Source organism: Callionymus lyra, chromosome 6 (genome assembly GCF_982586985.1).
Source record: "Callionymus lyra chromosome 6, fCalLyr1.hap1.1, whole genome shotgun sequence".
In the NCBI taxonomy this organism is placed as follows: domain Eukaryota; kingdom Metazoa; phylum Chordata; class Actinopteri; order Syngnathiformes; family Callionymidae; genus Callionymus; species Callionymus lyra.
Genome location: NC_141823.1, coordinates 12,666,337 through 12,693,344, shown reverse-complemented (window position 1 = coordinate 12,693,344; position 27,008 = coordinate 12,666,337). Strand labels below are relative to the sequence as shown.

At 37.3% G+C, this 27,008-nt stretch overlaps 1 protein-coding gene across 1 annotated transcript in view; it reads right to left on the bottom strand.

The window, feature by feature from the left end:
* Positions 1–27,008, bottom strand: part of galnt18b (UDP-N-acetyl-alpha-D-galactosamine:polypeptide N-acetylgalactosaminyltransferase 18b) — a 78,842-nt gene that overhangs the window by 12,749 nt on the left and 39,085 nt on the right. The window contains exons 5-8 of the mRNA XM_087793685.1: positions 25,323–25,520; positions 24,988–25,102; positions 2,930–3,115; positions 53–190 (exon numbers count right to left, since the gene is read on the bottom strand). Of these exons, the coding sequence (XP_087649811.1) occupies positions 53–190; positions 2,930–3,115; positions 24,988–25,102; positions 25,323–25,520 (637 nt within the window). The remainder of the gene's footprint in view (positions 1–52; positions 191–2,929; positions 3,116–24,987; positions 25,103–25,322; positions 25,521–27,008) is intronic.

Genomic DNA, 27,008 nt, shown 5'->3' with positions numbered 1-27,008 from the left:
AAAAGTCTAGCTTTGTGTTCATCAGAGCGGGAAGAAGATGTTTGAGGCTCACCACTCCGTACGCCACGGTCTCGCTGTACATCCTCATCTCCGGGTAGATGTTGACCAGATACCATCGGAAGGTTTTACACTGCAGCCGCTTCCTCAGGGCTTTTCTTTCCGAGATGTCGCCGATGTCGATGCCGGAATCCTGCATCACACAAGGATCGATTAGCCGGGGTTTATGAAGAGCCGGATCAGATAATGGATCATTGAGGGAGCAGAAGCGGTGCAGTCAACTGTTTGCTACTTTAATAGCCTCGATAAAGTTTTGATTTTCTTCTACCAGCTCGATCAATCCGCTTTTATTTCAACCGCACTCCAATCCATTTTTCTAACAGAGTCTCAACAGAAGTTCCAGGTTTAAAAAGACCTGTGCGATCACATGCAATGTTGACCTGATAATGATTTTTTTTAAAGTAAATTAACACCGACTAATTCAGCAGCGAAGCCACCTCCCCGGGCTGAATTTTCACGCTTCACGGCCACAAATACCAAAAACGTCTCATCAGTGATTGAACGAATGGCCTGCAGACGCTCATCTATTCATGAAGCGGATTTATACATTCAAGACGATTAAGCGCAGGGAAAAATAGAGTCGGTAAACAAACATTTGACTTCGCCTCCGAGGGATGCTTCACTTAACGTCACTTGACAATATGATTAGTTTTTCACAGGAGAATAAATGAGCGCATGCAAACATACAGCTTGTTAAGTAGGCCCAGATACCGTGGGGCAAACTCGGTTTTGAAGCCAAGCTGCAGCCATCTTGGAAATTAGGTCTTGGAGATTAGCCAGATTTTATTTTAGCCGGACTTCAGTTTAGCAAGACTTCGGTTTAGTAAGACTTCGGTTTAGCCAAGTTGAGTTTATCCGGACTTCGGTTTAACCGGACTTCAGTTTAGCCAGACTTCGGTTTAGCCAAATTTAAGCTTATCCGGACTTCGGTTTAGCCAGACTGTGGTTTAGCCAACTTTAGTGTATCCCGACTTCAGTTTAGCTGGACTTCGATTTAGCCGGACTTTAGTTTAGCTGTCCTTCGGTTTAGCTGGACTTCGTTTTAGCCAGATTCCGGTTAAGCTTCACTTCGGTTAAATCGTATTTTAGTTTAGCCACACTTCGGTTTAGCTAAATTTAAGCTTTGCCAGACGTCGGTTTAACCGGATTTCAGTTTAACCGGACTTCGGTTTAGCCGACTGTAGTTTTGCCAGACTTCAGTTTAGCCGGACTTCATTTTCGCCAGATTCCGGCTTAGCTTCACTTCGGTTTAACCGGACTTCAGTTGAACCAGACTTCGGTTTAGCCAAATTTAAGATTAGCCGGACTTTGGTGTAGCTTGATTTCAGTTTAGTCTAATTTGGGATTAGCCAGACTTCAGTTTAGCCAATTTTAGTTTAGCCAGACTTCGGTTTAGATTGACTTAAGTTTAGCCGGACTTTGGTTAAGCACGATTCTGGTTTAGCTTCACTTTGGTTTAGCTGGACTTCGGTTTATTAAAATTCAAGCTTAGCCGGACTTCCGTTTATTCAAATTCAAGTTTAGCCGGACTTCGGTTTAGCCAAATTTAATCTTAGCCGGACGTCGGGTTTAGCTGAATTCGGATTAGCCAGACTTCAGTTTAGCCAATTTTAGTTTAGCCAGACTTCGGTTTAGATTGACTTCAGTTTAGCCGGACTTTGGTTAAGCACGATTCTGGTTTAGCTTCACTTTGGTTTAGCTGGACTTCGATTTATTAAAATTCAAGCTTAGCCGTACTTCGGTTTAGCCAAATTTAAGCTTAGCCGGACGTCGGGTTTAGCTGAATTCAGTTTAGCCAACTTTAGTTTAGCTGAGTTTATCTATCTATTTATCCTTCTATCCATCTATCATCTATCCATCTATCTATCCATCTAACACCGGTCTTTGACTTTAAAAATATCAAATATTTTCTGATCTTGAGTAGATGTGAATCCGTGCCTCTCGAGGTCACAAGGTTATTCTGTCTCAGCAATTATACTGGACCTGTTATTTAACCTTCCTCCTCACCTCTCACCATCACTGTCCTTGGCGTGCGACCAGGGGTGAGCATTCCAACATAAATTGAAAGCTAAATGGAGACTTTCACCTTCAAGCTCACGTTGCTTTTTACTCTCCAAAAAAAAAAAAAAAAATCTGATTCTGAACTGATGTGACTTTCTTCTCCTCTGCAATTAAGTTGACTCTGAGTCTGAGACATTTGAACTCCATCATTCGTTAATAATTCATGTGCTTTGCTAAAAGTGTCCCTGCACGTGCTTTCAAAAGACCTCCAAGTGTAATTTCAGAGGATTACGTTCGGTCTGGACTGGAAGATGTTGCATCGGTTTTCCAGTGAACTTTCATTGCAATAACAGTCCCATCTAACTGAAGCAAGTGTAGGGTAACATCCTTTTGCAATGTTCAATTACACTATTTTCCTTTTTTTGGAAGCTCCAAGACAATCATCCAACAAAAAAAATGAAAAGTTTTCATCGTATTTTCAGCATTTGGCAGTAAAAGTAAAACAAAAATGTCAGATAAGGTATCTGATATCTTCATATGAAAATAGACTTAAAATACTATCATTTTAAATGAAGCTTCTCTCTGTTATGTTGCTCAAATACATAATCACTGTTAATTATGTTTTATAAATTTGGTTAAGGATGAATTTATTTATTTTAAAAAAATCACCGGAAGCAAAATTCTATTAAACATTTCTTGTATTTTGTTCATGTTTAATAATAAATCCTGCTTGAAATACACATAAATTAAAACCTCTCTGCGACCCTGATAGTTATCGTTTTCCAAAGCTTCTTGAGATTATGTTTTTATTCTATTATCGTTTCTTATGGCCGGTTCCTCCAGTTCCCAAGCGACATCAGCGATCACGCACCTCAGGAGGGATGTTCCAGGCCATGTACACGTGGTTCTTGAACTCGTCCATCCACACCTCGGCCACCCTGAGGGCGTTTCGCCGCACGTGCGAGGTCAGGTCTTCCGTGTAGGGTTTGTGGGCTCGCTCGATGTGGGCGATGCGAGCACACGGCAGCACCTCCACGCTGCCCCCACACTGCCACGCCTAGGACGGGGGAGAAAAACATAGTTCAGTGAGGGTTCAAGGTTTGTGTACTTCCTCAGCTTCTTCCTTCCCATTGTAATCCAGTTATTGTTATGAATAACGGATGTTTTTGACCTCGAACTCAAGGTCGAAATTGAGTTTCTTTTTTGTCATGTCACTGCACTTAACCTGACATATCTCATTGATTAAAAAGGATTTCCTTTAAGAAGCAAAAGATCAATTAAAGTATTCAAAAATCACAACAAAGCCCACATCACACACTCGTATTGTTACTGCAGAAGATCCACCCGGGTACTGTCTCCGGCTCCGCTCGCTAGAGAGCCATTATAGCATCATTTGTAGAAGCGTGTCAAGGACCAGAGCTCTTTATCACCTCTGCCTGAATCGGTATCCTTGACCAGATGGAAGCTCCTTCCATGACGGACAAATGTGTCTCTGAGGAGAAATCCAAGTCCTCCAAGATTCAAACATCAAACGTAGTTGAAGTCCAAAGTATAATTAAGACCACTGGGAGGCTCCGGAGCGTCGCTCAAGTTTAGGTGGATCCTTGTAGAGAAATTCATTTTCATAGTATCTAACGTTTGGATGTTTTTTAATGAACAGATGGAAGTGAAATGTTGAGCATTAATTAAAGAAATAGATCAGAATATTAACCATTGATATTTCCATATTCATATGTTTAAAGTTAACATTATTCAACCTTTTAAAATGACAATTACTGTATGTTCTAATGACTTTGTTTTTTTCTAGTAAGCAATACGTTCTTTTTTGTTTGTGTACACTTTTGGTGCAAAAGTTATGCTACAACAGAAGATTACATAAAATGTTTTTTTTGTCGAATGACGTTTTATTTTGCAATGTTGATTATATTTGTGACTTTAACTTTACAAATGATGTACACAAGATAATAATCAAACCATTTCTAAAAAATAAAGTTTATATTCTAAACATGTTTGTAGCGGAGGCTAATACGCTAACATGCTACACAGACAACAAACAATGTAAATATTGTGAGAGATCCCAGTGTCTCTCTTGTTGAGTTCTCAATACAAGAGGGACATTACATACGAGCAGTATGAAAGTATTTGGATGTTTTAAGTTTGTATTTTTGGACGAAGAAAAGTAAATGCCAGTCACGTGTCTTGGAATGGACTTACATTTTTGCCTATAACTCCGAAAAGACACCGATTTGAAAATAACCATTTGGCAAGATGGTAAGTTAAAAAAATGGTGAAATTTTAAAGCGGAAAAAAGTAAATCCGTCTCTACCTTGTGTCAGAACAGTGTAACTGCAATGTCACGGCCACATTACTTAATTTTGTCTTTGTTTGCAAATGTAGGATTAAATAACAAGATAAGGGCTCTTGATGTTAATTCAAAAAAGAAGAAGAGAATCCTAAAAAAAAGTTAGAGATCATTACAGAAATAAAAACAGAACATTAAAAAACTGTCAAAATGTTACATACTGTTGCTTTAAGTATATTATCAAAGCCATACATTTGCTTGAAGTATACTGTACTAAGCTATGAAAAAATGCTAACATTTGATGCATTAATCATCTTTATTCATTGACCATCAGTGTAAAGATGAAGTCCCTTGCTCGGGGCCACACTAAACTTTTAATATCATCCCACGGACTGCAAGTTTGAGACCTTGGTGGGGTCAGCAGTACTAACACCGTGAGTCTCTACTCTGTCACATCAATGTTTGCGCCAGTGGGTTAAAATGTCAATATAATGACACGGTAACAGCGTCTGAGTGTTTAGTTCCTCCACTGCTCATCTTCCTGCAGCAGGAAATGATGAATCTAAATGGATGATTTCTGATGAAATCTGGTTCCCTTAATAAGCCTCTGAAAGACCAGATGCAAGAACATCGAGAAAAGAGTAATTTATATGGGTGTTTTCATTCTATGATTAAGGTGTGAACTCTAGTCGCACAAAGATGAAATGATTATATTCAACCACGATTCACGCAGACGCCGCGTCGACAACCACTTAAATCTGTTTTTAGAAAAATTTCCGGAACTCATGCTGTTTTAGCGGGAAAAGGAAAGGAGCTGTCACACTGGGCTGTTGCATGTGATCTCAGCACCGCGGCAGACTTCCTGCGTCTAAATGAAGCAGATCATTTATTTCAACAAACCTGCTGCTAAATAGAAGACAAAAACATCTACTCAAATACTCTCCTTCAAACTTAACACACACTAATGACAGATTTGTTTCTTCAATCGACCGGATCGGCCTGGATAAAAGAAAAAAAAAAAAAAGAATATTTAGTTGAGAATCTATGGATTTTAGTTCTTTGCATCATTTTTCACTACGAAGCCTGTTCACTCCCACTTCCTGAAGTCACCACGGCCACTTCAGATGATTTAGGAAGATTTCATCGACTAATGAAAGTGTGTTTTTTATTGGATCAGCGAACCGCCAGCGTGCAAATTCTGAAGTTTAACAAGGAAGCAAATGTATTTGTCCAGGAAGGTTTCGAAGCTACGATTTATTTTCCATGTTTCTACGGTGTTGTTTACAGCCACTCACTTCCTTTTCTTTACCCGTCAATCATCACTTTACCTTTTCATTGAACCAAGTCTGTGTCAGTGAGAGTCAGACTTTTGCAAAATGTGTATTTAGCAAACTATAACAGGAAGTGTGAGTCTGATTGTCATGTTGTACTTTTGGATGAGATGTATCTATATTGACAATATCTCTGTGTTTGTGTGGGTTTACTCCGGTTTCCTCCCACAGTCCAAAAACAGACAGAGGTTTATTGAGTTCTCTCAATTGTCTAGGTGTGTGTGGGTGTGTGTGTGTGTGTGTGTGTGTGTGTGTGTGTGTGTGTGCCCAGCCCCAGTGCAACCTGTTCTGTAGTTAATGAAAGAATAATCGTGTATTTGTTGAAGGTTAAAACAACAAACTCATATTTATGAAGTAAACCCGATGAGCCTCAGCAACGAAGACTTTCTGACAGTTTTCAACGTTAACGGTTCTGCGTGGGCTCAGAGCGACGGAGCAAAATGAAGGAGCAAAAGGTGACGATTGAAAGCAAGTCTTGAAAGAAGAGAGAAAAAACAAGTGCCGATCAAAAGCAAGATACTTTTGAGGATGGTTTTAAAGTTTCAGTGGATGGATTGAGCGAGGAGATTAAACTTTTTTTTATCCAAAAATAATGAACGTTGACGACTTTGAGTGAGGAATTAAAAAATAAAACAAACAAAAACAAACAAAACTAAAAAGATGAAATGATTAAATCTTGAAACAGTTTAAGGATTATATTTTGGACAAATAAATCCTCCCTTATATTTGCAAATGACCTCAACCTATTCTTGTTAGTTCATCCGCATCCAAACCTTTTTCATGTCCGTCTAACTTTTTCCTGCAAAGTCAGATCTATTACGGAGGCTTCGACCTGGGAAGACTTTTTTTATTGCCGCCATCATCATAATTTGCTTTGGAGAGCAGCACTCTTTAAACATCTGTAATGCAAATGTAATGTGAGAGGAAGTGTCCATCTCGTTCCGTGCCAGTTCCTAATCGCAGCATCTTGTGGATGAAAGTGGAGTCAGAGAGGAGGCACTAATGAGCTTTTTACAAATGAATCAGAGCTAATAGTGAAGAAGAATCTGCCAAACGGTTGAAGTGAAGTGAGGGGCAGGAAGTGCTGATGGGCAGATGGACACATTCACAACTAAAAGCTAAATGAAGTCATTTTTGCCAAATCTGTTGGACTGCACAACAAAGAAAAAGCTTTTCAAAGCTTCAAAACATGTTGTTGTCTTTTGCCAACAGCAGAATAAAAATTGTGTTTTGGGGAATTCAGCGCCGAGAAAACTAACTTCTCTCTCCATGATGGAAATCAGGAGCATGTCTGCTGAGGACACACAGCCTGAACACACCAGTCAGTGAGTTGGACATTCATTCCGTCACAATTTTTCTGTTTCATTTGTTTCTTAGAAGCAGATACAAAGGATTTTGAGAAACACATCTTGGTTAAAGAGGAAGCAATTCAGGAAATGCAAAAGCACTCTGACAGCACATACCTCTGCCAAGGAGCCTTCATTAAAACTATCAAAGCAGTTTCTATCATACACAATTTTTTTCTTCTCTTTTTTGCGATAATTTTAAACATTGATCAGACTCATTTTTCAGTGTACCAAATATTAAATTGATATTTTATCAATATTTTATTTTAAACTCTAGGCCTCCTCGTTAGCTTAGCTTAGCATGTTAACAAAACTATGGCGATCTTATCTGCCAGTCCTAAAAATGATGTTGAGAGATTAACGTTTGTAATATTTAAACAAACTTTCATTATATTAGTTATTTGATCGTTCGTTGTACTTTGTAATATTTTTTTAACCTTTGCTTTTTTGCCAATTCTCAACAAACTAGCATCAGTTAGAAGACGTTCAAGTGAATAAAATAATCTTTAAAACCATTCAAAATCCAACTGTCTCTTAATGTTTCTTAAACAATGAATATTAAAGTATTTAAACCTATTTTCGGTTTTTTAGAGGGATAAACAGAATCAAATCACAAGTTGGCTAACACGATACAAACATAAAATAATACACAATGGTATCCACCAATACACAAGTATAAACCCTGTTCCTTCAAACTGGGTTTGAAATACGCTTTGAAAAAAAAAAGAATAATAATTGCGAAGAATATGACTTAATGGGTTTTGACTGAACTCCAGCTCCTTTATTATATTTTATTTGATTGACAAAACAGGGACGGAATCTGGTCGTTTCCCTAGGAACAAGAAGAAGTTAAAGAGTCTCTAGCTGAGCCTGAATGAAGGGAAACATGGTTCTCCATCCAAAATTTGCTCTTGTGTCACACAATTGAAGTCACTGCCAAATATATCTAAAAACAGGCTTCTATTAAAGAGAGGTAGATTAGAGTGGTGGGAGTGCATGATGATGTAATCAGCCATTTGAAACTGTCATGGCAGGAGATATCTGGTCCACAGGCCTTGAGTGCGACATTGTTGAGGTAAACACAATGATGGTAAACACATTATTATACAGTACTTATCATTAGAAAAATAATTAGCTTTATTTATTGTTTAGCTCTTAATCTAAACAACACGATCTTGATCTTATAATCCATGCATTTGTGTCTTCTCGTTTAAACTATTGTAACAGTTTATTTTCGTGTCTAAACAAGAAGGAGTTGTCTCGACTGCAGTTAATATAAAACTCTGCAGCAAGAATTCTGAGCTGCTCTAGTAGAAGAACTCACATTTCTCCGATCCTTAAAACTCTTCACTGGCTGCCAGTTTCTTTCAGGATCAATTTTAAAATTCTGGTTCTTACTTTCAGATCTATTCATGGTCAGACTCCTCTTTACATCAGTGATCTGATCCAGAATTACACCCCAGCTCGGGCTCTGAGGTCTGTGGATCAGAACCTGCAGCTCAGGCTGTTGCTCCTAAGCTTTGGAACGATCTTCCTCTCCCTCTTCGTTTGATGGATCTACTGACTCCTTCAAGAAACATCTTAAAACATTTTTATTTGTGCTTTTCCCTGATTTTCTGAGACTCCTGTGTTTTGGTCTCGAAAGACGCTTCACAAATAACTATTACTTACTTACTTTCCTTTATTCATTTATGTTATTTCTTAATAAATTAACAGTAAAGGTAATTAGAGTTAAGTTTTGCCTTCAATAAGTCACTTAACTAAACTCCAGAAGAAACAAAAATCCAGTGTTGATGTGACGAACAGTGACAAAAAACTCATTCTTGGTGAGAAGTGCACTCGAAACCACACTTTACCTTCACACACATCAGGCCACAATAATCCGAGGCTCTTCGTAAAAAAAAAGGCAATTAAGCTCAAGGTTCTACAAGAAAGCGCGAACGACCTTGTCGAAGGAGTCCTGCTCTCGGAACGTGACTCTGAGTTCAAGCAAAGTGGAACGAGGACGAGGGGAAGGAAATGATTCCTCCCTCCAGTACCATGATGAACCACAGCAGATGGGGAGAACCTTCTGTCTCAGACTCATCACCCCAAAACTAGAACTGTGTGTCTCAATCACTTGCCAGCAGCAAACACACATGTCCTTGAATAATTCAGGGCCTCACTTTCTCCTCTTTCTCCATTGAATTATCAAACAGTTTATCGTAGTTTGCATCCAATGTTTGGAGATTATAGCCTTTAATTCGACTATATGTGTGGTCGTCTCTCGCTTCGTTCTCCCGCTCTGATAAACCTGTGATCTGCAGAAAAGAGCCTTCAGCCGCTAGAAAAAGAATAGAATTCAAATTATTTCTAGTCATAAAATGAGCCTTGTCGTTTTTTTCCATTTTCTCTGACCCTGCTCTGCTTAAAGTTTCCCTTTCCTCTTGTTAAGCAGAAGCATCATTATATCTCACCCAGAAGATTTTATATCTCTTTTTCAGATCCACAGAATAAAAAGAAAGAAAAAACTCACAGTGGAATTTACAAGACTTTGTTTGGTCTTTTTTGGTCTTGAATTTGTATCTATGATTTTCCTTTAATATTTGTGAGCATATGCCGCAGTAGGTTTGTTTTTTGTCTTTTGTTCCGACTTCAGGATTTTGAACATTTTAAATACACAATCCTTTATTTATTCAAACCTATTGAAGTATGTGTTGGAAGTCAACTCACAGTTTCCAGGGATAAGTAAGCAAGGACATGAAAACAGACGATCTAAAGATATGCTACAGCAATGGAGGCTCACTTGATGTTGAAAATCATGATGGAAAATACTGGAAGAAAGCTAAAATGATTCATAACTTCTTTAAACTAGCAACAATAACATCCAAACTATTAGTTCCAGCTGCACCGACACATAAAATAATTCTTGTTTGGTTCATAAACTCAATTCACAGACTTCCTATCTTCACAATAACCAAATGTTAGCTTTTATTACTTAAAATATGTATAGAAACATACAGAATACAGAAGCATATTGACTTAGAAAATAAACTGTTTTTACAGTGTCATTTATTGAGCATTCGTTTCTGTTTTTCACGTTATTTTTCTTATACCGTTTATTGTTTTCTCTTTTAACCTCAGAGCTCTTTCCTCAGGAGACGGGAGTCACCACTTATCGACACCAAGTTGTTTAAGTTGTTGTTGTCTTATTCCCAAACCTCTCATTTTGTGGGTGTTTCTTCCACAGACGACTCCAGTGGACATGTTTGAAGTTGTCATAGGATTTGGAAGTATCTCAATAATTAAGGAAAAAACACTAGTCGGACAAAAAGCCTGAATTACCACAAATAATAACATTATATTACCTCGGAATAGTTTTTTTTTTCTCAAGTGAATGTATCAGGCTTAAATATTGAGATGAAATCAGAAAGAAAGAACGTTTTCAGTATAAAAATAAAGGCGCACTAATAAGATTTTCACATACAACCTATTTTTCTGTGAGGTTTATTTCCAAGCGGTCATGACGTGCACAGTATTGTTCCGAAAATGTTTATACACATATTTGAAGCCGAGGTCCATGTCACCTTCAAACTTTCATTTCAATTACGCCTACAGTATTGAGAGTACGTCATGAAGCCTTGAGGAAGAGAAAACTAGCCTTTTCTCTTCTAACCAACTGTAAGTGCAGACTGTGGGCAAAGGATGGGAGACCCTTGAGTTATTATGACAGATAATAACACTGCTTTAACATTAGAGGGAGCCAGAAACAAATATATTCAATCTTATTCTTTAATGAATAATTGCAAATTGAAATAGATGAATAAATGTGAGGAAAAGTGATTCAGAAATGTTTCTTACAATAGCTGATGGGAAAAAAAAAAAAAATTATATAAAAACATTCAAATGTACAAGTATAAACAACTTTAAAGTCACAGATGGACTGTTTAAGGCTCAAGCAAAAAAATACTTGTTTATACTTTTTCCATTTTTATACTTGACGTGTTCTGATGTGTGAGGGTGAGTAAATCAAAGTGACATTTAAAAAAGGAGTGATATAATGACGCAGACTCATTTACAAGTTGTTGTGAACACATCAGACATGAGGTTCATCCGACTGTCATGTCGCTCGTCGTCGCTTGAAACTGGAGGTGAGCAGGAGGAGGAGCGTCGTCCTCATAAACATGAGCTCCTTTCATAAAAAGCTGGAGCAGCAGAAGATCAGAGGAAGTGTTGATAAAACAGAAGCGTCGCTCCCTGGGTGATACCACCGCAATACCTCGTGGAACAAACAACAGGAGGTTTTGAAACTCAAGTGGAATCTTTGATCCTTGTGAATAGTCGTATTAATGAAGCTATTTTTCAACTAATGATCCTTCACATCAATGTATTATCCACACAGTGATTTAAAGTGACTCTTACACATAAAGAAACCATAATCTATGACATTTATCTTGATTTAAATGATAAAAGAGCGAGATTTATTTCACAGTGGGATGTTGGCTTCAGCATTTAATTCGGAAAAAGTGTAAATTATTCGGAGATAGATTCTAATGTCTGTGACAAAGCTTTTTTTTATTCATATGCAGTAAAATGACTTCCTTCAAAAGACTAAATAAAAAACCTCAGTTGCACAGGAGCAGTGAATTAAGTTACAGTCTGACAAGAAGTCTTTAAAATCCGAGCAAATTGTCCAATACTAAGTGATATCTGTCAAACATGAGAGAAATCTGAGTAAAAAAAATTGACAGGCAGAGCTCAAGGAAGCTTTTTTTCTTTTTACTCTTCTAGGAGTTTTTCTATTTTCATTTCGTACTTGTCGATCTGGCTGAAACTATCTCTTTTCATCTTCACCACCAATTCCACTTTCTATCCTCTAGACTCTTGCAGGATTTAAAGTAACCTGCAATATTTGCAATTGAATTCATTTCACTTCTGCTCGCGACTCAGCAATAATAAAGCCCTTCACATCAAAGCAGAGAGCGACTATTATGGCCAAGCTGTTTTTTTTTCTTCAGCCACCAGATCCGAGCACAGGAGTGGGATTTGCCTCGTTCTGATTGTGAGAATAAGATGAAGCATTATATATATATATATATATATATATATATATATATATATACTGTATATATTAACCTCAAAGTGTTGTTTGATACGATAAATTATCTTGTGTGTCTCGCTTCTCCAATCAACGCTGTCTTCTGTGAAGCTCACAGCAATGCATTGTTGAGATTTTTTATTGAGAAAATTAAGGAGACCAAAGAAAATATCCCTCCCCTTTGTGTAGAACCCCTGCTGTCACTGAGCCTGTCTCCAGCTTGTGGTACTCCTTTAACACTGTGACTCTGGCTGATATATCGGCACTGGTGAGCAAGATTTAGCCCTCCTCTTGCTCGTCCGACGTCCTTCCGTGTAGGCTCTTTATTGAAGTGTTTGATGTAATTTGCATGTATTTGTTTTACTGTGTATTGCTTTTGATTGTTCAAGCGCTTTGTGACACTGGTCTAAAAAAGGCGCTTTACAAAAAACTATTACTTGCTTACTTACCTTGGCCTATGGATTCGAGTATATGATACATATTTCAAAAACTTCTTTAGTTCTCAAACGATTTATTGGACCCTCAAAACAATCAGTTTATAATTTATAAAACACATCGTCATATGCAATTTGAGCCGCAGAGGAATAAAGGCTTAAAAAGGTTGAAAGAAATCTGAACATATTTATTCAATCTCATGATGAATAAACCTGATGATTATTCAAAAAATGGTTCGAATAACAATAATAAGTATATCTACTCTGGAGAGAAACTTCACTTACATGGTTTTAGGCTGTCAATTCAGGTCAGAAAGTCCTTTTATATACATAAAAAAAGATAGAAGTGGGCGTACTGCTCGTGGACTTAAAAGCTTGCTGCAGAATTGTGATCGAAGAGTCGAGTCGAAGACATCAAAGCAAAATAAAACTCTTGAAGCATAACAGATTTAAATGTCCACCTCTCTATTTAAACACCACCAATAGCCTAATGGCTGCCATTTGTGCTAGCTAATAATACATAATCACAAATCTAACATTTTACGAGTGCAATATTTTCAACTCTGGTAACACACCACCAAGATCCACACAAGTTACAAAAAACGACCCTTAAAAATTCTGTCTGCTGTATTTCGCCGCTTTATTAAATCCGTGTTCATCACGATTGCTTTTAGGTTTCGCTGACCCTCGGAAACTTTAGACGTTGCCCTTGAACATGAAACACAAACGAAATATAAATGCATGTAAATGTGATTTGCGGCAAACAGAGCAGCAGTAATGTGTACCGACAACCATTTGAAGCCCTGGCGCCTTGAATTATTTATGTAGCACTTTCCATCACATCCTGTCCACAAAACGAGTCGTCTTGAGTGGTGATGATACCTCGACGCTTCCTTCGCCTGGACTCTGTGAGTCTTTCATTTCTCTGCTAATAAAACAAAGGTTGTGTCGAGCTCAAGTACGACATTCGCAAAGTTTTCCTTTTGTGGTTTGTATATGATAAATCTTGCTTTTGTAGTCCATTTACTGTTGGATGTTACTTATGCGACTCAGGGCTTTCTATTTCCTCGATGTATAAAACACAGAAAAGTAAAATAATTAATTGGGATTCTCTATAGGCACAATGGAGCGTGGTGTGAATACTTCCTGACTAAAGTGAGCAGAACTCATTCATTTTTCTCTGGTTTATTTCCAGGGAAAGAGGACAAATAAGTGAAAATCTTGACTCCGACAAAAGCCCTTCTTTGACTGAATACATTAAAGAAAACCCGATAAATCAAATGGCTTAAGTTCAAAAGATATGATTAAATTGAATTTATTATTTATTTTTATCTATAATGTACATGGGGATTGATTGTTCCGTTGGGATATTATGACAATCTCCAGTTGTTGACTTCAGTGACAGCAGATCCTCTTTTTACTAATTTTTTTTTATTATATCTATGTTTAAAAGTATCCAAGAGTATCCTTTGTACTCGCAATTTCAATCTAAGAATTTCGGGACATTTTGTTAACATAATTATATCTAGAGTAAATATAAACAAGATGAAATTAAAAGAGTTTCATTTGAACATCAATGGCACTATCAACATCACATGCTAACACTTTAGGCTGAACAACAACTGCATGTGAATTCCACAAACCCTCAGACTCACACAGCAAGTGACGTCTATACAGAGGAATCAGATTGTTGCTGTCCACGGGGATCCATGTCCAGGATTTAGTATTCACTGTGAGCGCAAAACCCATTCAGAGAGTGACAACTGAGTGACTGCAATGCATTTCATTCCATACAGATTTGGTGTCCTGAAACGTTCATCCGTCCTTCTGTCTGTGAACAACACTGCCGCGGTGGAAGACGGATCGTTGTTCGGAGAATTCAGAGACGTTGTTCTTCTCGGACATCAGGGTGTTAGACGTTGGACTTTAATCATTTTAGATCGATGAGTGGAGTCTCCTCCTCAACAAGATGATTTCAATCAATATTTCTGCTTCATTCCAACAAAGAGCAACAGTTCTGCTAATGAACATACTAAAACATTTCCCAAAGGAGACCTCCTGAGGGACCAATACAGTTCTACCTACCTACCTAATGTAAAGAAATACAAATACAAATACAAAGATGATACAAAGACACTGTTTCTTTAAGTGATCACTTAAAGCCTAGCAGGAGCCAAGGTCTTAGCAGGTAAGTTAATGACATGATTTAAGGGAGAAATCATTTAATTTAATTACATTTTTTGTTGTTGTCATTTGAAGGCTACTTTTTCCACAACGTAACACTTTGTATCTCTTTGTTTTTTGAACTGTAAAACCTCATTTCAATAACAAAGTTATGGGCCAAAAAATTTTGGACATATTTAAAGCAGGAAACATTTGAAAGTCAATATTGAACCTATTTAAACATGGACAACACAATGTGGCTAAATCTGGGGTAGATATTGTGCATTCATTCTGGAGCTTTTGTTGCCATAAATCAATAGAAGAGTTGTGTGTTTTTGTTGTTATAAGTGGACGAGTTCTTTTAAAAACAGAAGCTTCACATCTACAGGGAGTTCATTTTGTGTAGCATACGTATGTAGCAGTGCACGCGTGTTCAAGTCCACAATGGCGTGAAATAATGGGTGAAAGCCTTTCTTTTTTGGAGAGAAAACACAAATGCAGGAGTCGAAAGATTGGCCGAGAGTGACTGGAGGACGGGAGGCTACATCTGTCCGTGGATGATTGCTTTAAAGGTGATTGACCTGAAGAAGATTTGTCAACAAACCAGCCAATGCTGCGGGAAAAACTACTGCGAGCACCAAACCTTCAGCAGAAGCAGAAAAAGAGCCGTAACATAACTTTGATTTATAAATATAAAAATAAGAACAAACGCAATAATTAAATAATTATGTAACTCAGACTTTAGAAAACCTCTTGAAAAATTACACCTATAAATAAATATTTTTTCTCACATCCCAGAATATACCAGGATAACATCATAACATTTTATGAAGAAACAGAAGTGAAATCTGTGATGTTTTTTTCCTCAGATTACTGACTGATTACTAGAACTTAACTGATTATGTCACAGACCAATCTCCAAAAGAGAAGACCCTTCAAATCTTGGAATATCAATAATGAAACATTTATAAATAATTATACGTTTATCTTCGTTTCTGGAGGACGTCAACACAACATTTTTGTCGTTTTCTAATCTTCTGCTTTTAAAGGAGGAGAGAACTGAAGAAAGTTGGGTTACATTTTTTTAATCGTTTCATCAGGATACGCCAAGACTGGATCTTTTTAAGAACGTAAGAATCATTTTAAGCTTTATTAAGAGCCTTCTTTTGTCATCTTTCTACTCTAGTCTTCGTAAGTATCCAATCCCAACCTTGGTCGACATGATGGTGAGTAGGAAATGATTTTTTAAATTGAACTTGAAAATTAACTTTTGAATTTTTCAGTTAACTATCCAATTATATATTATTATGGAGCAGTAAAAAATAGCAAAAGTCCAAAAGCGAAAAACCTCTTTGGATGAATCTAAAGTCTAGTTATGAATAGAATAAATGAATAAATAATAAAATGGTTAGTTTCTACACAACCTTGAGTGGGCCATAACAATGCAGTAAAAGGGCCATATGGGGCCCAAGTGTGCTGTAGAAACAGTTTCAGAAGCCTTCATACACAGTATATTATTACGACAGTGTTCCAATGAAAGCATCAACAAGATGTGACACCAAACAATTGTATTTCAGTAGTAGAGCGCGAGCCGACCCTTCATGTGTCCAGACACACTTTCCCTTCCATCATAGAAAGGACATTTCCTTCCACGGCTCGGAGCTTATCTCAGATTCCGATCTCTGAAGTGATGTCTTGCTATATTTCTGAAGAGTAATTCAAGGAGGGGACGCTCTTTATGACACGGCTCCGTGTGATCTCAGCAGCTTTAGCCGACTACAGCCCGAATTTAAAAATGCCACGAGTCACGGTTTGATTTCCGGCGTGAACAGCGGCGCTCGGTGCAGTGAATCTCAAACACTTGCTGTGCAGTTACTTTCAGACCGTGTAGTTTATTACAGGAACAGGACAAGACCTTGAACCCGTGTTATGAAACTGTGATTTCTCAAGGCTGCTATAAAAAAGTATTTTCCAGGAGTGAGCCACAAACATTCACGAGTGACTTGTTTCAATATTGGAAGAAAACGCTTTCGCGCTTGTAGTTAAATAAAGTTTCAAGTCATATCTCTGATATTTTTTGGCACATATTGTGCTTTCCTACAATTATCTACAGCGTTCACAAGTCACTTTTACAAACACTGTATTGGAAATGTAAAGTTTGTGTATTTAGTGGTTATTAAAGTTGTAAAAATATTTCCACTAAAAAAAATGTTTGCCAAATGTACTACAGACAACAGAACTAAAGTAGACCATGTACCTCAAGCAAAGCATCATGGGATAGATTATGTGCTGCCCCGGATTAACAACTCAACCAGTGCATCCTTATTTAAACTTGTGTTTTTCACTTAATTTCACTTAAGTATGATTTGAGTTTTGTTTTTGTCTTTTTCTTAAAGGGCAACTAATATGAAAACCCAACTCTCCTGACTGACATCTTTCAAATGTTGAAGTCTTCCTCTCCAAAATGCAGAAAGTTCCTCATCATGACCATGTTTTGAACTTAATTCTTTATAAAGTTCTCCCCCGTCTGAAATCTGGGCGAATGAGAGGTTACGAGAGTGAAGGCTATTATGATGCAATAATGGCTTCACTCCTCCTCCAGCCAGCTGTAATCATACCCCGTATTGTTTATACAACAAGTCCCTTGGAGGTGGAGACGTCCAGGATTGATGATGTGCGGTGACAAACCTTTATGCTTGACCAATCATAGCAGAGTGGGTGTGGTTATGGTAAACAAGATTTAATCTCCATTAAAACCAAGTATTTTCAGTGGGCGGGTCTTAAGCCCTTTTTCTGGTGTAAATATTTCAATGAAAAGAGAGTTTTGTACAAACAGACACTGATGATACAATAGAGTCCAACATTTATTTAAGATACACTTAAATCAACACATTAGTTGAACTTTAAGAGCTGAGATCATTTTGCAAATGTTTAAAGAATGTATAGAATAAGATAAGATAAGAGTTTATATTTATTGTTTTTACTTTTTTCAAGAGCTCTTTACCCTCTTGGAATTTCAGGTTTAGGGTTCGTGAACAACCTTCCTGTGTCACCTAGACCCTGAAATAACACAAAGGATACCTTAAACACATTTGTTTTCAGGCCTTTTGGTCACCTTGACCCTGAGATAACACAAGGGTTATGAACACGGGGGAAAAAGGAAATGTCTTAGCTTAAGATGATCTTTCACCAAGAACAAAACGTAAGATGGAGCTGACCCACTCTTAACAACCAATGACCAAATTCTAAACAAACTTTCTAAATAATGAGGTCTTTATCTGCTGGACCAGTAAAGATTTTTGTTTCTCTAAAACTTTTAATGATGAGGTTTAGATGTAGTTGTGTTTCGTGGTACAGGTTTCTGTGACTGTGGCTCCTGACATCCCTTGACAAGTCAACACTTTCTAAAGAGAAAACATTTGCTTCAGAAGTGACACTTTCTTGTACCACCCTCGGTCTGGCAGGGGCTTGAAGGTATGCGAGGATCCGCCAGCGTACGGCGACGTGCTGGCAGCGAGGCCCGCAGGCATGACCAATACGCCACCGAACATCATTGCCAGGACCGAGCGAGCAAGTCTGGAGCGAAGCGTGAGTCATGCGGCGCGTTGGGATCTGAGCTCACGCTGTCACCAGTGTTTCAGAGCCATGACTGAACTCTAAACAACATCACTCAGTCAGCAAGGGCACATTCCTTGAGGCCAACACAAACACCGGCAAGTAAACAACATCCATTGTGAATTCAGAGCCTGATCTGAACACTGAGCCAATGTGCTTCATTAACGCAGTCAACAAGGACATATTCATAATTTATGAGATAAAATCTTCTCTGTGCCCAGTGATAAGAGGCAGAAACCCGGGAAAAAGCTATAGCATTCCTGCAGGGAAATGACTTATGGCTCCATCTAGTCGTCATGATCGCATCTCCGTCATTAGCAAGCAGGGATTTAAGGATCCGTTGTGTTTCCCTCCGTTTCTAAGTTTTTGGCATTTCTGAAATACAAAATTATACCATTTTCAACTTTGCAATCATTATAAAAAAAAAGATGAACCTTTTCTCAGCTCATGATAATAGAGCAACAACACTAAAGTTGAAATTAACATTATTATTATTATTTATCCATTTTACTGAGAGGTAGAGGAACGACTTGAATAAAAATGTACAAAACTACTCTGATAATATTAAAATTGTCCATTAAGCTTTGCTTGAGTGAAAGTAAAAAAGTGCATCATAAAGTAAAAAAAATAAAATAATGTGACAGACCTTAGTTGAGAAATTTAAAATGAAGTACATATTATTTTAATAATAGTAAAGTTAAAGCTCTATAAACATTGCATGTCTTATCTCGTGTCATTTATTGTGACACTTGTTTGTTTGTTCAAATTTCGCTTTGTTTCCTGAGTTTGTTCAGGACCACAGCGCCTGTTGCTGTGCCTCAAGGCTCCTCAACTAACTATTACATCAGTTGCAGAGATTAAGTGATAGTTCACCCAAAATTAAAAACTAATTTTCAACTCACCCTCATGTCGACTAAGAGTTGGGATTATTTTTGAGTAATTTGTTCCTTTTTAGTGTTACAGACAAAAATGTTTATTCATTTTAATGAAGAGACTTGAGCTCAGTTGCCTATATCTTAAACTTGTTTTAGCGGACGTTGCAGGCTAGCTTCATCTTCATCCCAAAAAGACACCGTAAAAAAAAAACACCTCCTTGATGCTCGTTTATAACGACCATCTTGCATTGAAGCCTTGAAGAAAGGAATTGTTCCAAAAAAATAAAATAAAATCTATACTTTGCCTGTTGCTTGTTTGTTTCTCTTATCCATAGTCACAATTAAGTCTTTAATTTCCTATTCTATTGTGAACAAACTTCTAGTTAATGCATTTCTTAAACTCCCATAATGCCCTCAAAACAGAGTAAGCTCTGAAGAAGGTTTCAATCATTTCAAAATACTTTGAAGAGTAAAAGAAGAATTTTGTGTTGCAAAATGAAATGATACTTTTTAAAAAGTTGTTGAAATTTACATCAAAAATAAGCCAAAAAGCAGCATCAGATTCCAAGTAGGAGAGACTTTCCTCCTCCTCCAGTTTGATCCATCGTACAACAGACTGGCTGGGTATCAGACAGTTGCTTGAAGCGAGACATTTTTGGGTCCAAGTCAGATAAATAGACATTGTTGTGCCTTGAAGCATTGCAGCTGTGTTATTTCAGCATCCAATATGGGCTTAAAAAGACCAAGAGAATCGAAGGTGGGAATTTATGCTAGTACATATCCACACTTGCTAGATCAGTGGAGTAAAAAGATTTATTTCAGAGGTGGCAGGGTGTGTGTAACCATGAGAGAAAATCTGATCTGATTATCCACAGCATAAAATATATTTTGAGGTATATAGCTACCTCTGCATTCAATATGGTAATGGTTGTTAATCCTACTGCAGAACAGAACTACATCTTCGAAGACTGAATCGTTTTTCTAACAGATTGATGGTCCTCTGAGATTCCCTTATAGCATTAGCTGTAAATTTAAATTTTCTCAGCGACTACATTAGTTATAAATTTAAATTTTCTCAGCGACTACTTTATATACTCGGACTGCTGTGAAGGATTGTGCAAGGTGTTTTTTTTCTTCAGAACTTATTTTAAAAGAGAAGAAAAATTCCACTATCAAAAATCTTGCAAGTTATATTAAGACTTTAAACCAGAAATAAATAAAATAATCTAAATTTTCACATTAACAGATGGATCAAAAGGCCATATTCGCCCCTTGGGGCGGCACTTTGCCCTGGTCTCCTCTGGAGTTTAGAAAGGGGGAGGGAGGATAAAGGGCCTCCCAGCAGTTCTCACCCGAAAAATCCACAGCCCTTGTCAGATCAGCTTAGCCCTGCTGTTCTTTCCACTGTGACCACACATTAGCCGACGTCTGATGAATGAAAGTTGAAGGATGAACAAGCTGGTGAAAGAGTGAGAAGAATTTCTTGTCTCCTTCTTTAATTGAAAAATCACTAACAGGCCAATGATTCTTGTTTCTTCAGACTTAAATCCACTTAAAAAGACAAAACTACAGAGGATCATTTTGTTGCGAAATTCTTCAGATAGATGCATTGTTTATAATTTATACAGGGTTTTGGTTGCAGGTTCTATTAAAGGTGCACTTGTTTTGCTAACCCAGCCGTCCAGGAAAGGTATTCTACAGTAAATACGTTTAGGGCTACCTTATTCTTAATCCCCCAAAAAGGGGCAATATATATGTTTAATAAAGTTGTGGTACAACTGTGTGTGTGTATTAACTGTTGAGTGCTTTCTACGCACTTTTAATTCAGTTAAATTCATATTCAAAATTCCTAAAAAAGACCCTTAACCAGGCCTTAACAACACTATGGTCTGTAACAGTTCATTCATTCATTTTCTTTTCCATCTATTCCCTTATGGGGGTTGTATCCCAGCTTCATCAGGTGAGAGGTGGGGGACACCCTGGACAGGGCACCAGTCTGTCGCAGAACACACCAAGACATACAACCATTTATACCTATGGACAATTCGCCAAAGTTTCCAATAAAGCTCTGTATGTTTTTGGACCGGAGTGCTTGGAGCAAACCCACGCTACACTCCACACAGAAAGGTCAAAAGTTGGCTCCCTCCCGACCTGGAAGCAAACCAGCAACCTTCTTGCTGTGAGGCGTTGCACTAACCACTGCGCCACCGTACACCCTGTCTGTACCAATTGTGTATAAATATTCAGATTTGTGACAAAATACAATGTTATATCTCTTCTAGTCTAACAAATATGAAGGTAGTCCATTCTTAACTCACTGCCATCAATTATATGGGAATATAAATAATATCTAAACAAAAAGAAAAAAAGCCTTTTTTTTAAGGTTTAGTTATCCCTCAAACTAATGTCTCTTATTGTGGCTATTATATATAAATACCTGCATAATAAGATTTTTTTTTTTAAATCACAAACAATGACAATACCGAGTCAGGGTTTGAATACCAGAATTTTAAGTTCAGAACTTCTGACCACAAGCTAAACGGACTGATGATGTGAACATTTTTCTTTTACAACTTAATAACGATGATCGTAGTTTTAACCATCACTGCCTTTGATATCAAAGCGATTTCAGAGCGTCATACATTTTTCATCACATCACGTTTGATCCAGATGGATTCATGTAATTATTTTCAAACGATTAAAGTACCTTTCACAAGCAACGGACCATGATGCGGGAACAAAGTCAAGTAGTCCATGTACATCTCGACCACTATGTTGCCATAACGACCACATCCGGCTTCATCTCCGAAACCATGACGTCAAATCCCTCGTTAAAACAGAACTAACCCTTTTTTTTTATCTTCTGTAAATCTCCTGGTGAGTGCTGAATAGAAACAACTGACAGTTCTGAACTCTTCAGAAGCAGATTCTTGACACACCAGTTCCCGCAACGTAAACACGCACAGTAGGTTACGCCGCCGCCGCCATCTTCCTCAATCAGTGTCAACATTTTCATCAAACACGGGCGCGCCATCTAACTTCCAATCTCCGCGGAGGACAGAAGCAAACGGGCGAACTTCAGAATGAATTAGTGATTATTTTTTCTTCCAAGGAGAAGTGTCACAACGTGTTCTGGTTACACATGCAGTCGGATAATTGTGTTTTCTTGTTCCTGTCACGCTTTCTTTATTTCACGTTAGAGCGACGGCCTTGAAAGAAACGCTAATCTGTACGCTGTGTAAATATCAAAGAAACAATGTGAATTCAGGAATGAAATAATGTGATATACTGTTTTTTTAATCAATCTTTCAAACAAGTTTTGAAGCTAACTGATGGAGCAGCCATCTTGGAAATGCCGTCTTCAGGTTTAGAGTTCAGGGATTTTGAATTTGGGATGAAACCGTCCCCACCAACTAAAAAGCTAAGGTCACTTGTCAGTCAATCACTTATTATCACCAAAACGAATTAATCGGAATAGAATCAAAATAGGGAAATGTCTTCCTGTAAAGATTCAAGAAGTTTATTGTCATGTCTAGAGTAGAATTTCTGGCCAAAATAAAAGCCAGTAAAAAATAAATAAATCATATTTATATATATTTATACTGTATATATGTATAAGACAACGTTAAAAAACAAACTAAATATAATATATAGAGTGTTTGTCAACAGTGACATGATAGTGATATGTAAAATATAGATTAAAATGAAATCCTTAAGGGTTTGTTTTTGTCCGAGTCTTGATGCATTCTATGTTCTTGCTGTAGCTTTACTTGGGTTTTTTTCTCCAGCAGAACCAGTCCATAGATGTATTTAATAACTTCAACATAGATATAGTACATGTATATTACTTTATATAAGTGGTTACATTGAAATGTATTTAAAAATATAAAACTGAATTTTCTATCAAAACGAGCTATAAGAACTTCGTCTAGACAACATGGCCTTGTGGACATAATCTATGCAAATATTGATATACAGTATAATAAATGTATAAAAACACTTATGTATCTATGAAGATTAACTGAACAGGTCTTCAAATATTTTTCATTGGTCACACTACCCAGATAACAAATGTGATTGATTCAATGTTGATTATTAGTCAGATTGAATAGTTGGGGTTGGTGTTGAGAAGTCGATGTTTATTTAATGATTAATGATTCATTGTAACCAATTTAAAGTTGAGAAACTGTTGTTGAATTTGGACACTTTTGGCCAGTTAGGACAGAGCTGGGTATCAACGTATTCATCTATAATGCATATATATATTTGAAAAAAATGTTGATTCACTGTATAATTCATTTAAATTCCAACATTGTTTCAATGTTGATCTTAGCGAGCACTTTAAATGTTGTTTACGGATATCAATGTTCCTGTCAAGGTTTAAAATTCAATATATTTTTCTATCCGGGTAAACATCATCCAAATCGTATCAATTATTCAGTCTAGTGTGTTTGCTCGGCGAGCAGCAACAACTTGTGGAGGTATAGACGTTCACATCACAATGAGCTGATGTTTGAGGTGAATATGAATAATGAGATCTGGTCACTCATGTAATGATGGGATGGTGCATGTTTTAAACCTTCTTCATAAGGTAAATGTCTGCATCTGGAGAGACATTATCATTAGGAAGTATCAGCTGAAAGACATCCACGTTTCCTGTTTCCTTCCCCTCAGTAACCACTGTTAGTACTTTCAGTACATTTCTAGTAAAACACTGCAGAAATGACCAGGAACTGTTTCTAAGAAAAATTCCTAAATTTAGGAAAATTATGTCACAACGCGATCTGGAGCTTATAATCCATGTGTTTGTGTCTCGTTTGGACTATTGTTACAGTTTATTTCCGTGTCTAAACAAGAAGGAGCTGTCTTGCCTGCAATTAATATAAAACTCTGAAGTGAGAATTCTGACCCGCTCTAGTAGAAGAACTCACATTTCTCCGATCCTTAAAACTCTTTACTGACTGCCAGTTTCTTTCAGGATCCATTTTAAAATTCAGGTTCTTACTTTCAGATCTATTCATGGCCAGGCTCCTCATTACATCAGTGATCTGATCCAGCCTTACACCCCAGCTCGGGCTCTGAGGTCTGTGCATCAGAATCTACTGATGGTTCCTGAACACGCTTCCAGACCAGAGGAGAGAAATCCTTCCAAGATGTTGCTCCTAAGCTTTGGAAAGAAACATCTGAAGACACTTTTATTTGTGCTTTTCTCTGATTTTCTGGGACTCCTGTGTTTGTCTTATGTGTTTTGGCCTTAAAAAGTATATATTTTAACTGTGTATTGTTTTTTATTATTAAAGCGCTTTGTCACCAGTGGTCTAGAAAGGCACTTTACAAATAACCATTACTTACTTACTTTCATTCCCGCGATGGCTAAGGGACTAACCTGGACCTTGAAATGGACTTCATGATGATGTTTTGTGCGCTTAACAGTTTCCATGGTTCGACATCATAGCGGGTGAAATAAAAGCAGCAACACGAAGATCATTTTATATTTCAAATGAATATTCTCACAATCAGGAATCCACAAAAAGCGAGATAAAAGTCCACAACCTAAATCCCTTAAACGGAAAATCTTCTTTCAGCCAAGCTTCAGACGCACAACCCAAATTGCTCGAAGCCAAATTACACATTTTCACAGAGTCTTGCGTTTCATAAGCGGGGAGTGAAATCCCTCAGTGACCTTGCCTCCAACTAGCATAAAGAGTCATTTGCATAGTTAATTTGCTACATATTACCTGGATGAACGATGGCCTGTGGCCGCAGGGAATGGTGTGATTACTCACCCTGATGCCCAGCTCCACGTTCTCTCCCCCGTACACCTCCATCCCCTCGTCCAACAGTCCAATCTCTTCGAAGTACAGCCTGTCCACCACGAAGCAGCCAATCAAGGCGGGACTCCTGAGAGATTGAAGAGGTCCAGACAACATTGAACCATTTAGCTTAGGTGCAAAACCTTGGCTAACAATTGAAAATATTGGGTTCTTTTCGGAGAGTAGTTTGTTTGATGAAATATGATAAAAAAAAAAAAATATTTTCTCGCCTAGAGCGTAACACAACATTTTGGAATCTGTAATCTGCATTCATGCACGAAAGAGCTTAATGTTGGAAATCCACTTACTGTATCGGGGCGGTCTTATTGTTTCTGTGCCACCAGGTCTTGGGTGGGTTGAGGTAACGACACCACAGTTCCCAGTCGAAACCCTGTGCAGAGAGCGGATACTCCTCGATCTCGAACGTGTCGTAGTTGATGTTGTCGAAGGACGGGGAGATGATTCGGGTTCTGTCTTCTTGAATTCTCTGAAGAATGGGTTCAGCCCTGAAGGAAGCATGGATATGGGCAAGTTAGCATCATGTGAGGACACTTACTTTCACTTGTTAAAAAACTGTCTGTAGACCCGTCCCCTAGATTCAGTAAGTGAAGTAGACTGAAACTTCTGTGAGTTTTGGAGCAAGATAATGAATCATGGAGAACAACTCTACATTAGGTACAGGATGTGGTTTTTAACCTAAGGTTTGAAAAGATAAGATGCACCATTTGAGGTTCTGAAAATTTTATTTTGACCAACTAACATGATCCTATTTTTTATGGTTTACAGTTTTAAAATGTGAGTTTAAACAAAAACTAATTTGATTATTTATTTATTTACAATTAAATGCAAATATTAATGGTGTTTGTTCATTTTTGTGTTGCAATTAACCTTCCGGCCTCTAGAGGGAAGCAGTCATTACCTTTTGCGCAGCTAAAGGAATAATAAAATCCAGCAAGTTCCCAGAAATGACTGAGGTCAAGAGGATACATTTATAAAGCTTATACATTTACATATTTAGGTTTCAAAACAAATACAAGAGTCATGTGGTCTGTAAATACTGCAACACCAGAGTCAAGTACTCAACAATACTACACACATATCGTGAACTGACTCTTGCCAGAAGTACAGGGAAGTACATTTCTTGTATTATAATGTTTTCTTCTTATTCACTGCGATACCCTTTTTTCACTCATGCTCATCAATTCATTTATTTTCGTAAACCAGGCCTGAAAAAACTTGCTTCTTTTGTATTTCTTACTGAAAATTATATCAGCAAATGTTTACTATACGCATACACAGTTTTCATTTCGTGAAATAATTAGAGTGAGAGCACTTGTATTTCTTCTTTATTTTGCCTTTTCATAAGAAAACAATCAATAATAATCACATTGAAAGAATCGTGGAGAACAAGTACTATGTGCTGCCTGAAATAACCCGTGTTCATGTTATTGAATTCACAGTAGTTCTGCTCACGAAAACACCATAAAAACATCTGTCGGATCGATAGACCCATCAGCATCACAGGTTTAGATATGTGATGGTCTTCCTGAAATTTCAAAACATAAAGCCATAAAATCCTGTTTCAAATAATACTTAGAAGGTATCACTTGTTGCATTATTTTATTATTAACAAATGTTTGTTTGTTGAATTTGCCTGCTCAAATTTAGAAAGTAAATTTTACTAATTTTATCTTATTTACTATTGTTTTCTTTTACTGTACCTTGTGATTTGATTGTATCATGTGATTTTCATTGTGAAGTGATCTTGAGTCTCGCTAAAGGTGCTTTTAAATAAATTGTATTACTATTATTATTATTTACTTGTCTTTACATTCCTCATTATTAACAACCTTAATCAGTAAAATAAATAAACAACTACCTTTCTAATATGAGTTAGGATTATTATGGGATATTAAATTTAGAAAGAAATGTTGTTGTTTGTTTCATTCCTTCATATGTACCATCTGAAATGAAGACAATGATCGTCTCAAGTC